This window comes from Ambystoma mexicanum, chromosome 9 (genome assembly GCF_040938575.1).
Source record: "Ambystoma mexicanum isolate Mex_15411 chromosome 9, UKY_AmexF1_1, whole genome shotgun sequence".
In the NCBI taxonomy this organism is placed as follows: Eukaryota; Metazoa; Chordata; class Amphibia; order Caudata; family Ambystomatidae; genus Ambystoma; species Ambystoma mexicanum.
This window is the reverse complement of record NC_090931.1, coordinates 1,302,796,345-1,302,809,502: the sequence shown is the minus strand read 5'-3', so window position 1 is coordinate 1,302,809,502 and position 13,158 is coordinate 1,302,796,345. Positions and strand designations below refer to the sequence as shown.

Genomic DNA, 13,158 nt, shown 5'->3' with positions numbered 1-13,158 from the left:
GATAGGGGGTTAGTTAGCCAGGCAGGAGGGGTTGGCAGAGGGCTTTTTGAGGAGATGATGCACAAGAGAATGCTTGAGGGTTAGAGGGAGGGGGCAAGTGGTAGAGGAGTGATTGCAGAAATCGGCCAAAGCTGGCACAAGGGAGACAATGTTGTCCTTGATAGTTCTGGAGTAGCAGAGGAGCACCTGTTTGGAGGAGACTTTCAAACAGAGGACTTGTCTAGAGATCTCATGCGGTGGTATGGGCGAGAAAGAGGAGAGTAAGAGGGAAGAGAAGAGGGGGTCAAGGGAGGCCAGAGAGCTGGGGAGTGAGGGGAGTAGAGAAGAGTGAGGACGGGATGTCCTGAGTTTTAGTTACGAAGTGGGAGGCCATTGAAGTACAGAGGGCCAGGGATGGCAGGGGAGAAGTTGAGACTGCAGTAGGATTGGTGAGTTCCTTGCAGATTTTAAACAGTTTGCCCGTGTTGTTATTGGCCACTGAGATGCGGGCTTGGATATGGGACCTCTTCTTAAAGCAGATAGAGAGTCTGTATTGCCTTTGGAGCAGGCGGTATGCCTGTCTGTCAGAGGATGTGCCTGATGCCTGTCACTTCCGCTAAGCAACTCTACATTTGCGTTTCAGAAAGGCTAGGCCGGAGTCATACCAGGTGTTGCACTTGAAGGCAGACTTCATGTGGATCCTCATGACAGGGGCAAGGATGTCCAGGGTGTTGGTGATAGAGAGGGGAAGATTAGCAAGGGCAGAGACAGTGTGGGAGTCCGTGGCAGGGGTCGCAGGGGGATTGAAAGTGGCAGTAAAAGCAGCAGCTGACACTCCTTCATCGGTTGAATGATGGAGAAGGAGACTGGCAGTGCAGGCAGAGGCTTAGCCGGGGGACCTAAGAGATCCAGGTGAGAGGACAGGAGAGCATGGTCAGACCAAGAGAGAGGTGTAGTGAGAGGTTTGGAAATGGGGATGTCTGCTGAGATGAGAGCATCCAAGGTATGTCCGGCTGAGAGGGTCGGACTGGATGGATGAATGGTGAGGGACAGAAAGTCACAGAGGCTGCAGAAGAGTCCAGTGGCCATATCAGGAGGGTCAAGGTGAATATTGAAGACTCTGAGGAAGAGAAGCTTGGAGCTGGAGGCAAGAAGGGAAGAGGTGAGGTCAGACCACTGAAAGGAAAAAGGGAGACTGGAGTGGGGGTTCTGTAGATGGTGGCGAGAGTCAGCGAGAGTTTTGGGATGACACCAAGCCTGCAGACGAGGCATTCAAAGGAAGAGTAGGTCTTAGTGGTAATGATAGTAGCAGGGACCCATTCAGGGAAGATCAAGGACACTCCGCCTCCAGACCGGTTAGGCCTGTGCTTAGAAAGGATCTTGTATCCCTCAGGGAGGTGTATGTCAAAAGCAGTGACAGAGCTGGCAGTGAACCACGTCTCAGTGAGAGTGAGAAAGTGAAGTTCAATGTCTTCAAGAAGGAGACAGATATAAGAGGAGTGCTTCACAGCAGAGCGGGAGTTGAGGGTAGCTACGTGAAGATGGCTGCCACCTTTGAAGGTCTTCTGAGGGCGTACAGGGATATGGTACGCCTATCGGTGGTGGAGAAGAGGCATAAAGGGTGACAGATGGAGTAGTGGCTGGAGAAGGGAGGAAGTTGATGAGAGACGGAAGACGCCTATCAAGAAGGAGGTGGAGTGCTGGACCATGACAGTGCCATTCTGATAGACATTAATGATGCACCTAGAGGGATAGGGTCCAAAATCCATGGAAAAAACAAAATCCAAAAGATGAATAAATCCTTGGAAAGTTAGGATAGCAAAGCAAAAATAGTAAGAAACAAAAACAAGCTCCATACCGTGGTTCCAGGTGGCAATCCAAAATCCCATCCAGGAAACAGAGCCAAGTCCAGTAAACCAGGAAGTCAAAGACAAACCAAAACGCTGTAACCAGATGGAAATCCACGAAGGGACAATCCAAGGTAGCCGGAAGCCAAGGTTCAGAATCCAGAAAGAAGATCCAAAAGGAGATGGACGCATAGTCAGGCTGCTCTCCTGAAGACAGTTGAGAAGCTCTGAATGGATTTGTGGGGATTATCAAATGCGTTGAGCCAAGACACAACGTACATGATGACATCATTGCTGCGTGGCTTGCTATGAGCACAATGATGTCATCATCGTGTGCCCCATGCAGCATGCCGAAAGATGTGGTCTCCGCTGGTGTGCTCGGTCCCTGAGTAGCCACAGAAGATGCCAGAAGTGCAGAGCAGAAAGTGCTGTTCTCTGTGAGGGCCGCAGCACCACAACACTTACTGTTGTTGTGTGGGCCTAAAGGCTGCAGCCTTATATAACACACACTCTCCCTTTCTCAGGATTTGCTAGACACTTGGTGCCATGCCTGTCCCCCTAAACATTCTTCCTCACACTCCTTCTTTCAATCCTTTCTGTGATCAGAGGCCTCCTTTCTTCTCCCTGTTTTCCTTCTATCTTTGCCTCTGGTCTCTCTAGCCCCTCTCTCTTGATCTCTCTCTCTCTCTCTGTCCACTCTGCCTTCACTCTCTCCACTGCGCCTTCTCCTACTACACTCTTCTGTCTCTACTCTTTCTCCTCCTCTATTCCTCCTGTCTTCTTACATAATTTCCTCCTGCAACGCCCTCCTGCCTCTACCCTTTTTCCTTCTCTGCACTTGTCTCCTCTTTAACTCTCACTTTCACTCTCTCTTTCTCTTTCTCAGTGCAATCGTTATCTCGCCCCTCTTCTCTCACCCTCTCCAATCTCTCACAAGCCCAGTACTACTGCCCACTCCATCACACACTCTCACAACCACAGTTTCAACCTTTCACACTTGGTACCACTCTTTAAATTTAAATACGTTGCTTGCAGTGCCGCAGACTTCTCAGCACTCTGCTCCACTGTCCTCCTTCGCCTGGTCTCTTGGTCTAAGAACACCCCACCAGACCTCACCTAAACACCTTTCACTCTGTTTCCACAGGTTTTGTATACAAGTGTCTTCCTTGTACTTTCCTTCCTCCCTCTTCCCATTGTTTTTTGCCTCACCCGACTCATTGGGATACTCTATTCCTCTGCTCTTCCTCTGAGATAGGTCATCACATTACTCGACTTCAAGAGACCCTTTTTGCCCCACCCCCTTCCTGCATGTGGGTTTTCATGCAGTCTTGAATTTTGCTCAAGTCAATGTTCGTCTAGAGTCTCGTTATTCATTCTAAGTTACACTTCATGGCAGTCTGCTGTTAGGCTGGAGTGCACTCTAGTCTTGTGGTCTGTGTCATGCTTGGCGTCCCCCGCTATCTGCTCCCTGCGCTTCTCCACCTCTGCATTCTATTCTGGATTGTGCGGATCTACAAGCAATAAAAGAGAACCTTTGCCAGGAAAGCGGCAGGAAGTCATTGAGTGATTGACAGTGGTACCACTATTAGCAAGCAAGGCACATTTAGGGTGTTCAGGGACTGAGGTCCACCACCTCCCTCCCCCAAACTCTAAGATTGAATCTGCTCTGGGATACACCCTATTTGGATATCTACACCTTGTTAGGAGGATTCCCTGTCCCCCCCCCCCACCCCCGACAGGCTCAACAAAGAATGCACAAGTGAGGTAGCCACTATTTTAAAAAAAATTATATATTTGTCAGCTGCTTGTGCATAATCAGAGTCTGAACTACAATTACAGTGGATTTGCACCAATTCCAAATATGGCATATTCCCCTTTAGACAATTTCTCTGGGCACTCTTCATGGAGGCGTGTACTGCTTGCTCTTGGTTTGTACTAGAGCATGGTTTCAATGTTTAAGTCTCGCACTTTCATCTTGATGTCTAGATACTTAATTCTTGTGTCACTACTTTTGAGAGTGAATGGTAAGTTACGGTAAGTAGAATTAAATTATATTCCTCCAAAGTACTTGACCTCTATTCCATAACAAAAAGACATCATCAACATATCAGAGCTATAGGACAATATGCCCCGCATGCATGGTCATGTCCTCCCCCTTGCATATGTCTCCTCCCATTTGTGACCATGCAGTTGGCGTACAACGGGGCAAATCATGAGCCCATAGTTGCACCCTCTTCATTGTTTAAAAACTGTCTTTCCAAATAAAAAGAAATTACTGTTGAAACAGATCTCCAGACGCCACCATTACAGTTAAGATCTCATTATGCCTTATGTAACATGTTGATTGTTGTTCAAGAAATTATCATATAGCAGCAATTCCATCCGGATGTTTAATTAATTTGTATAGGGGATTATATCTGGTACAACGTCCTTTCATCTCCTGCAATTGCAACACCAGGCATTTCAAAGTGTATATTATAATGAAAACGTTCATCTAATTTTTTAGGGGGGGTGGGAAAGGGCAGATAAGGGGTTGGCACGGTAGGGAATAAGTAAAGATGGGTGGGGGAGAGTGGTAAACCCCCAACAAACAATAATTAAAAAAATGTTATCTAATGTCACCATTAGATGACCGGGAACCCACAGTATCACTTTTATTCTAGAGAGTCCATCCCCAGCATCCTTCCCATATTCCTGCAGCAAGGCTACGCATGGCACAAGAAACACATCCAAAGACATTGATCAGTTCTCACACACTGAATCTAGAAAGGGAAGTCCATTCAGTGACTTATGCATTTTGGTCAATAAATATAAAGATGGCGGCACTGGGTGAGCTGCCATTTGAGCTTTTCATCCATAGATATCATTCCCTCCTCAGACCAATCCTCTATTTGTCTGGCTATCTGTAACTCCGCCCTTCCCGCCATTGTCCAATCAGATGCTGCATAACATTCCTTCTCTAAAAGCTGTGACTAAGCTCCCTCCCTCTATTCATCGCTCCTCCACGCACCAACATTTCCATCCTTATCCGAAGGCTTTTCCACTATCCTGTATTTCTCCAGAGGGACTGTGTAACTGGATTATTTTTGAAATGGTATGTTTGGACTGGCCCTTGCTATGGGCTGGCCTTTGATCAAATTTTGTCAAGGACCGGCCTATGGTAAAATGTCAAAATCATCTTATAACATTTTCTCAAATAACTATTGTGCTGAATCTATCTCCCCCTCACTCACACCCCCCACCCCCCGAATTAACTGGAATAAACAGCAAATTCGTTCTTAACGCACTAGCAACACTGGCACGGGCATCCACAGCGTGTGTGCTTTTTGGGATATACAAATGTGTTCTAGGAAAACAATAGACATTGGGTTTCTATATGTGCACGTTATTTAAAAACCTTCCTTCACAAGCACTCCTTTCACTGTAGAGTTATTCATGGAGCATCGTCCATATTCAGCTTCACGAGACAATGGAGGGGGGGGTGACCGGTGTACTCACACTTGCATGCAGCACCCTTAAGAGCTCTGGGGTGATGACTTGCAGTTCTGATAAATAGATGCTTTTCAGTTTTTCTTTTATGGAGTGACGTTTTCTGGAATTCAAGTCGTCGAAGTATCTGGAGAAGAAAACATTGTTTATAATTTATTTTGTATGCAGTAGTCAAGGTTTACAATGCAATACATAAAAGGGTTCCCCCTTTTGGGGTGCAGTAACTCCCAAAGGACATAGGTACATTTGCAGTAATGTTGTGGGCATTCTACTGAACCTCGGTTATTCTGCCACACCATCTACTACTCCATGCATATTTGGGAAGAGATTGCATTCCTGCACAAAAATATAAGGGTCAGATTCTCTGAACCTTTTCTTTTGGTCCAAGTGATAAGCTACACTCATCACTTCAGATGCCCTTTGCTATCCCCCTTTGTACATTTGTGCAAATAAGGGGGCACTTCTACACATTTCAATGAGCATCCCGAATTCACAAATGGGGTGCACATTGAAATGTGCAGAAATCAATCACATGCCTCTCCGCCTGTTTGGAACAGGTGCAGGTCGATGCACAACGCATGACAAGGTCATTCCCATCTCTGGCATGCCTTTTATTTTAAGCGGAGCTTGCCCTACTTGCATTTCTATCTCTCAAACAGCAATAGAAATGCGTTTTTACCTTTGTTGACATTTCACAGTGACATGCCCTTTAAGGACCCATCACAGTGATATGCGCTCTCAGCACTTGATTAGGTGATGGCAGCCTGTGCATGGGGTCTGGGCAGCGCATCATTTGCACTGCTGCACAGCCCCCCAAGAAATCTGAAGATCACCGTTGTGAATAAAAGGACCTGAGCATTTTTTAAATTGGTGAAAATAAAACAAGCAAATCCACTACACGTCTTACTTGTGCTACTTTTTGAAAATCTTCCCCTATGACTCTAAACATTTGTTACCACTATGTAACTATATCATAAAAGGCCATCTATGTTTGTCTGATGCCTTCATGTGAAGTAGAGGCTAACCGAACGCACAGAATGGTCCGTCCGCTAGCAGAGCTGTTGCCACAGGATATACAGGGGACCAATGTGCATAGCTACGCCTGTTCTCACCACTAGAGGGAGATGTAGGCTTAGGATCTATAGGTCCTACTGTGTTAATGAAAACCTGCACGTTGGCCCGTGTATACAGGCCCATACACAAGGCGTATATAATTAGAATGGTCAACTTTGCGGTTCAATGAAAACAATCAGGCTTCCTCTTAAGAAAATCAAGCTACAATAATGAGTTCTAAATGCACATCACTTCAAACAAAGTAATACAAATAATAATCAGTAATAAATTCGTGCATATCACTGTAAACAAATCAACATGTGTTTCTTGCTCTGTACGGCCCTTCTTCGGGCACATTGAAGTGATTTATGCTGGTATTGATAATAATTAAAATAAATAAATAATCAGTATAGTAGAACTAAAAAGCACACAACGTTTTGAACAAAAAGTGAACTAGATTATTATATGGGAAATGCTGCTGGGTCCTTCAGTCTTTATGGCTTATCATTCAAAATGCTACCCATACTGGAGACAGTTTCACATAAATATGTCTAAGGCGACGTGCATGAACTCCTTATTGGGAACTTGTTTAAGAGGACACATTTTTTTCATGCATTAATACATGTTAATTTGTTTAAAGTGATATGCAGAAATTCACCACTGAGGACTGCCTTGGGCACATTTGTCCATGGTGGTGTGCGTGAATTCTTTAGTGAGGACTGATTTGCATAAGAGGACAGAGATGATTTCATTATTGAATATAACAGTGTATGTATCCCCATTCATAGCTATTGTTGAGAAAATCATTTGGAGTGTTAGTATTTTTGTGAAATAAATCCTACTGCTCTGGACATAAGCAATCAACCCACATGATACTAATGGGCGGAGTGAGCCACTTGCAATATCTTCTAAAATATGTTCAAAAGAATACTGCTTCCTTAGATAGCTTCTACTAGCCCCTCCCCAGCTCAGCTTTTACAGTTCTCACCATTATGCCATGGGGGTGGGGGGCGGGGGCGTGGGGGTGGAGGGTCTAACCTTCACCTCTACCACGAGGAGTCTGCTCAAATGATTTACTGTTAACATAAATTCCCAGTAATATTGATATACCTTCAAATTACCATTGAGTTAGCCAACTTCAAATTCATGTAGTTGATTTGGAAAAGGAAATAAAAACACAAAAAAAGACATAAATGAGTTTGGTGGTATCTGTTGAGATACCACCAAACTGAATTACTGTTACCGCCACTTGATCCAGAGGTATTACCGCCGGATTAAAAGTTGGTGGTGGCGGTGTTAGCCCCCATTTAATTGGGTCCTTTGGACTCCACAGGGGATTTCGGCGGTGTTGCCATGGCAGTAATTCTGCCTAAATTTAGCTGAAAGGTGGTGGATTTACCCCCAGCTCACAGCTGGAGGCGACTCCTCCAACCTTCCACCAAACGTATAGTTGGACAGGGCAGTAATGCAGCAGCAATGGTATTACCGCCACATTTTTACCACACTGCCCAACTCATAATGAGGTCCAAAAGTCACATCAACTCCTAGTGAGCAGATGAGCATATTTGCTGGGTGCAGGATTGGAGCTGTGGAAGTCATAGCACACTGGTATTCCGAAAGATTAGAATTATGCAGTAGAAATGGCACTTTTCCTATGCACTTGATTCGTCAGCAGAGACAGAGAGATGTTAACAGGGTTTTGTATAGTGCAGTATATCATTTAGGGAAGCACATTGTGAGCCCGTCTGTGTAACCAGACGTTATGCAAAAGATGAAGGCTGAGAAGTGTTTGGGAGGTGGGAATAGATCTACATAGATGCCAACACGCGCAGCATTTTGCAGGACATTAGACACAGTGGGTCCATTTATAAGTGCTGCAGAAATGCGTTGCACATGTGAGCACCATGTGCGCTTCTATTTGGCCATATCACTGGGGTCGCTAGGAATTTTTGTGACCCTTGTAACCTAGTCCAGCTGGCGCGCCATGCCTCCTGTGGTTGGTGCCTCACATTCCTCAAGAGGTTAGAGTGTTCTTCTGCCCTAAGTGCCTAAGTCGGGGAAGCCAAGGGCTGCTATGTGGTTTTCTCCTGTACTGTTAATGGAGCGCTGCTTTTCAGCCGTTCCCTCCATTGCCGATGTGCTCCCAACATTCCTCGCGGCAGTGGCCTCTGGCGCAGCTTGGCTGGAGCTGGCGAGTATTCTGGCTGCGCCTGCCTGTAGGGTGGCTGGGCGGCTTCATGTTTGGGGTTCTCATTGGGTGCGTTCCAGCACAGCGAATGGAGGTACTGCAAGGGCGAATAGGAGGAACGTCTGGAACCTATGTATAGTTGGGCAGAGAAGGAAAAGTCAGCAGTAATAATAATGTATTTCTTATATAGCGCTACTCACCCATAGGTATTATCCTACAGAATGGTACTCAATGTATTCCTCGGCTGAGTGGACCCCGAACCTGCCATAGCAGGCTGCACACAGAGATCAGGGGCGAACGCTTAGCTCGTTGGGCTACCTGACTGGTTTATGGTAAAGCGTAAAGTGTGCCTTGTTCCCAACCAATTAAGAGAGGGGGTGCGAGGATGGACTTAAGAGTCTGAGCACTGGCTCTCCATGTAGACACTGGATAGAGGGATTGTGTGAAGGAAGAGGCCCAGAATAAACTAGACAATGTGATAACAAGTGGGAAGATCCCATGCAGGGATTCTAGGTTTAAAAATGGGAAAATATCCAGTCAAGAATGGATACGGACCTTCTCTCTTCCTTGCAGCTGATGGAGGGAGGCGAAGAAATACTCCCCAGGCAACCTGTGCATGGGTTTACTAAGACGATGGAAGAGACCAGTACCAGCTAAGGGGATATCAGTTACACCATCAATTGATGGAGGGGAAATAGCCCTTTTTGAGCAACGCGATTGTACTTAATATTGTTGAATTCTGAAGTCATAATCTTGATCATTATTTCATGACAGTGCCAACAGATATGGGCCTCATTAGGAGTGGTGGTAATATATGTGGTTGTAACTCTATTACAGCCGCATTTAAGGGCTGGCCCAATCAGGATTTGGGCGGAATACTTGCCGTCTTACCTCTAGCTTTTTGCTGGAGGTACAAATCTCCACATTGCACCCGTTTTTGGTGCTATTAGCGTGGCACCAAAAATCCCATTGGGTCCAAATGACGCAATGGGGAATGGGAAATTACTGCTGCACCCCTATTCGGGATCCGGTGCTAAAAGCGCTGGACTGAGTCGCAGTAACGATATTTGCGTTGGCGGTAGTACCACCAAGGCGCTGATGAGGCCTGTGTCATTAGACATTTATCTTTATGAAGGTCTTTGAAGTTCGCTCAAGTCAGTGTTCGTGTTGTAAATTACATTTCATTTTGGTTTGCAGGAGGCTGGTGTGCACCGGTACCTTGTGGTATGTGTTGGATAAGGATGATCTTTTGTTGGTTTGATATCTGGCCATGTTTTTTATCCTCATGAAGTACCCAGCCTGACACTTATGGTTGGTGAAGGAGTAGGTTGAGTGTCACCACCCACCCATGTGATGTGGGGTCCCAGGTGTTGTTTAGGGGGGATACCCTTACTCTCCCTTATGTGATGAATCCTGCAGAGTCATCAGTGATCCCCAGCCTAAAGTCTCCTCCCATGAGGCCAGGGGACGACAGCCACTGCCTGATCCTGACCCTGGGGTGGTATCATGAGGGAGGATCACATGGGAGGAGATGGCTGTAAGGGAAGAGTGGCAGCTCTGCAAGGAGAGAAACAATATACTCCTCTTTATTTTGAAGAATTCATTCCCAGGTTTTTGATGGATTGCTGCCATTACTCAAAACCATCTGAATCTAAAACCTGGAGGAATACACTTTAAACAAAAACCCTGTCTTCATGTAGATATGGTGGAACTAAAACATATGACACAACTAATGTTTATGGTAATTGTAATGTTAGTGCAACTGTTCAACCATGTAATGTAATATCCATTAAAACCTCCTTGGACTCAAAGGCCCAGAAATCCTCAAGTACTGTGACAAGGAAGAAGAGTAAGGAGTTCATGTGGAGGAAATGTGACTTTAAGAATACTGTTCAGTCTAGTTGTCACAAGTTTAATCAGCCGCACAGGACTTTTAAGTGCCCAAATCACCTGCAGCTGGGGGAATGAGGATGGAGAGAGAAGGCAGGTTGCAGAGCGCAGAGTGCACAAAGCGGGAAGTGTGACCAGTGGCAGAGGAGATCCTACGAAGGACTGTAGGACTGTAGGAGGGGAAGCTGGCCAGAAGTCAGCTGGTGGCATTCAGGTCCGGAGGAGAGAAGCTCCAGACAAGAGGAAACAGAAGGTACGCAATGGAGCTATCTACGGAGCCGTGGTGCTGCAAAGCTGCGTTGGTCCTGCCACTAAAGGGGAGCCGGCCCCTCATGAGTATCTCTCAACCACCACACGAAGATCCAGTGAGTAAGTCTTATAGTGAAGGGTGCCTCGGGATGTGCAGATATGCTGATTAAAGCATATTAAAATTATGTTTGAACACCGATTTAATAGAACTCAATGGAAAAGGTGAATTTATTTATTTATTCATTTATTCAAATTTGTAGAGCGCGCGTCAGCCCGGAGGCATCGCAGCGCTTGTTACAGGCAAAATCTTAGTTACATAGGGTACAGTAATTACATATAATACAAAAATTACAGTGGACATGTATACAATAGAGATGCAGTATATTTACATGGATTCCTGAGCGTTTTAGTTATTTTGCAAGGTATGAAGTTTTCAACTTCTTGCGAAAAATGGGAAGAGAGTTTTCCGCTCTAATGTCTGCAGGGAGGGCGTTCCAGGTCTTGGCTGCAATGTAGGGGAAACTTAGTCCTCCGGCTTTGGCTTTTTTGATGAGTGGGATGCAGATTAGGTTAGAGTATTGCGTCCTGGTAGGACGGGAGGAGGAAGGTTTGAGGATGGTTTCTGATAGATAGGACGGGGCGGAGAGAGAGAGGCATTTGTGAGTGAGGGTGAGGATTTTGAGAGTGATCCGTTCTTTGACCGGGAGCCATTGGGCTGAGTGCCTGGCCTGTGTGATATGCTCTCTTCTTGGGATACTAAGAGCGGCCCGAAGAGCATTGTTCTGCGTGACTTGTAGTCTGTTTATGTTTTTGGCAGATGTGCCGGCTAGGAGTGCATTGCAGTAGTCCAATTTGGCTCCAATGGTTGCTCTAGCTACAGAGAGGCAATTAGGTTTGGAGAGGTAGGGCTTGATGGCATTTATGAGCTTGATGGTGTGTGCGGAAGCAGAAGTGATTGCGCTGACTTGTCTGGTCATGGATAGAGAGGAGTCAAGGTATACTCCCAAGGTCTTTACGGCTGTGGATACGGGGATGATGGAGTTGTCAATGGAGAAGTTGGCGTATAGTTTGTCAAGTTTGTCTAGGGTGTTCTGTTGACCTAGTATCATGATTTCAGTCTTGTCACCATTGAGGCAGAGGCCATTAATTGCCATCCATGCCTTTATGACGGAGTAGATTGTGTGGAGTGCCTTTGCGTCTTCGTTGTATGATCCTGAAAGGGGTAGAAGTACTTGTGTGTCGTCCGCGTAGTTCGTGTATGTAATGCCGAATGAGTCAAGTTTGTCAAAGAGGGGCTTGGTGAACAAGTTATAGAGTGTGGGTGCAGTGCAGGATCCTTGAGGGACCCCGCAGTGTATTGTCGTGGGAGTGGCGTTGGCGATGCCTGAGAAGACTTTCATGGCTCTTCCTTCTAGGAAGGAAGAGATCCAGAGGGCTGCTTCTTTGTAGAAGTTGGCTGAGTGTGTGAGGTGTGAGGTGAGGGTCTTGTGATCAACCAGATCGAAAGCGGCTGAGAGATCTAAAAGGAGCAGAAGAGCAGGCTTGCCTTTGTCCATGATTTGGGTGATCTGATTCTTCAGATCTACCAGGGCTGTTTCTGTGCCATGTCCTTTCCGGAAGCCTGATTGCCTAGTCCCGAGGATGGAGTGGGTTTCCAGAAAGTGTTGGATTTGGCAGTGTGCGGCTTTGTCCAGTAATTTAAGCAAAAAAGGCACTGTGGTTATTGGTCTGTAGTTGTTAGGTTGTAGGGGGTCGAGAGTAGGTTTTTTTAGGAGAGGCCGGTCCCATGCCTCTTTGAGGTTAGCTGGGATGATGCCTGTTTTAAAGGACGCATTGATGAATGCCGTGAAGAGCGGCGCAAAGCAGTCTGCGCAGTCCTTGACTAGTTTGGGTGGGCAGATGTCGCCTTTACAGGGGGAGGGTTTGAGGTTTTTTAGTAGGTTAATAACTTCTGATTCAGTGATGTCTCTGAAGGAGAAATCAGGTATGGTGCGCTTGGAAGAGGTGGGTGGGGTGTTGCTAGGTTTAGACCCTGTCTGTTGAGGAAGTGCTTTGCAGTGGTCTTTGATTTTTTTTTGGAGAAGGTCAATTTTGTGTAGCATGGCAGCTTGAATGCTGGTACACCAAGCTTCATTTTTGATTATTTCGTCCGGTGTATTAGGGGGGGAGATGAGCTCATTAAAAATGGCGAAGATCTCTTTGGAGTGTGATTTGGCATTGGAGATTCGTGTGTTGAAAGCTTTGGCTTTGGCATCGGTGATAGCTGTCTTGTATTGGTGGGAGATTAAATTGAATTTGTTTTTGGTATTGGTGCAGGGGTCAGATTGCCAGTTCTTTAGTGCTGCTCTTTTGTGGGACCGCATAGAATGCAGCTCTTCTGTAAACCATGAGTTGGTGTGTAGGGATTTCTTCTCTTTTTTCCATTCAAGTGGTGCTATTTCATTGATAGCTTTGGTGAGGACA

At 46.0% G+C, this 13,158-nt stretch overlaps 1 protein-coding gene across 4 annotated transcripts in view; it reads right to left on the bottom strand.

The window, feature by feature from the left end:
* Positions 1-13,158, bottom strand: part of LOC138489085 (ropporin-1-like) — a 547,380-nt gene that overhangs the window by 291,584 nt on the left and 242,638 nt on the right. For all 4 annotated transcript variants that reach the window (XR_011274750.1, XR_011274751.1, XM_069616668.1 and 1 more), the window contains exon 4: positions 5,325-5,442. Coding sequence is in view for 2 of the 4 variants with exons in the window: in XM_069616668.1 (XP_069472769.1) it covers positions 5,325-5,442 (118 nt within the window). In the remaining 2 variants the exon portion in view is untranslated. The remainder of the gene's footprint in view (positions 1-5,324; positions 5,443-13,158) is intronic.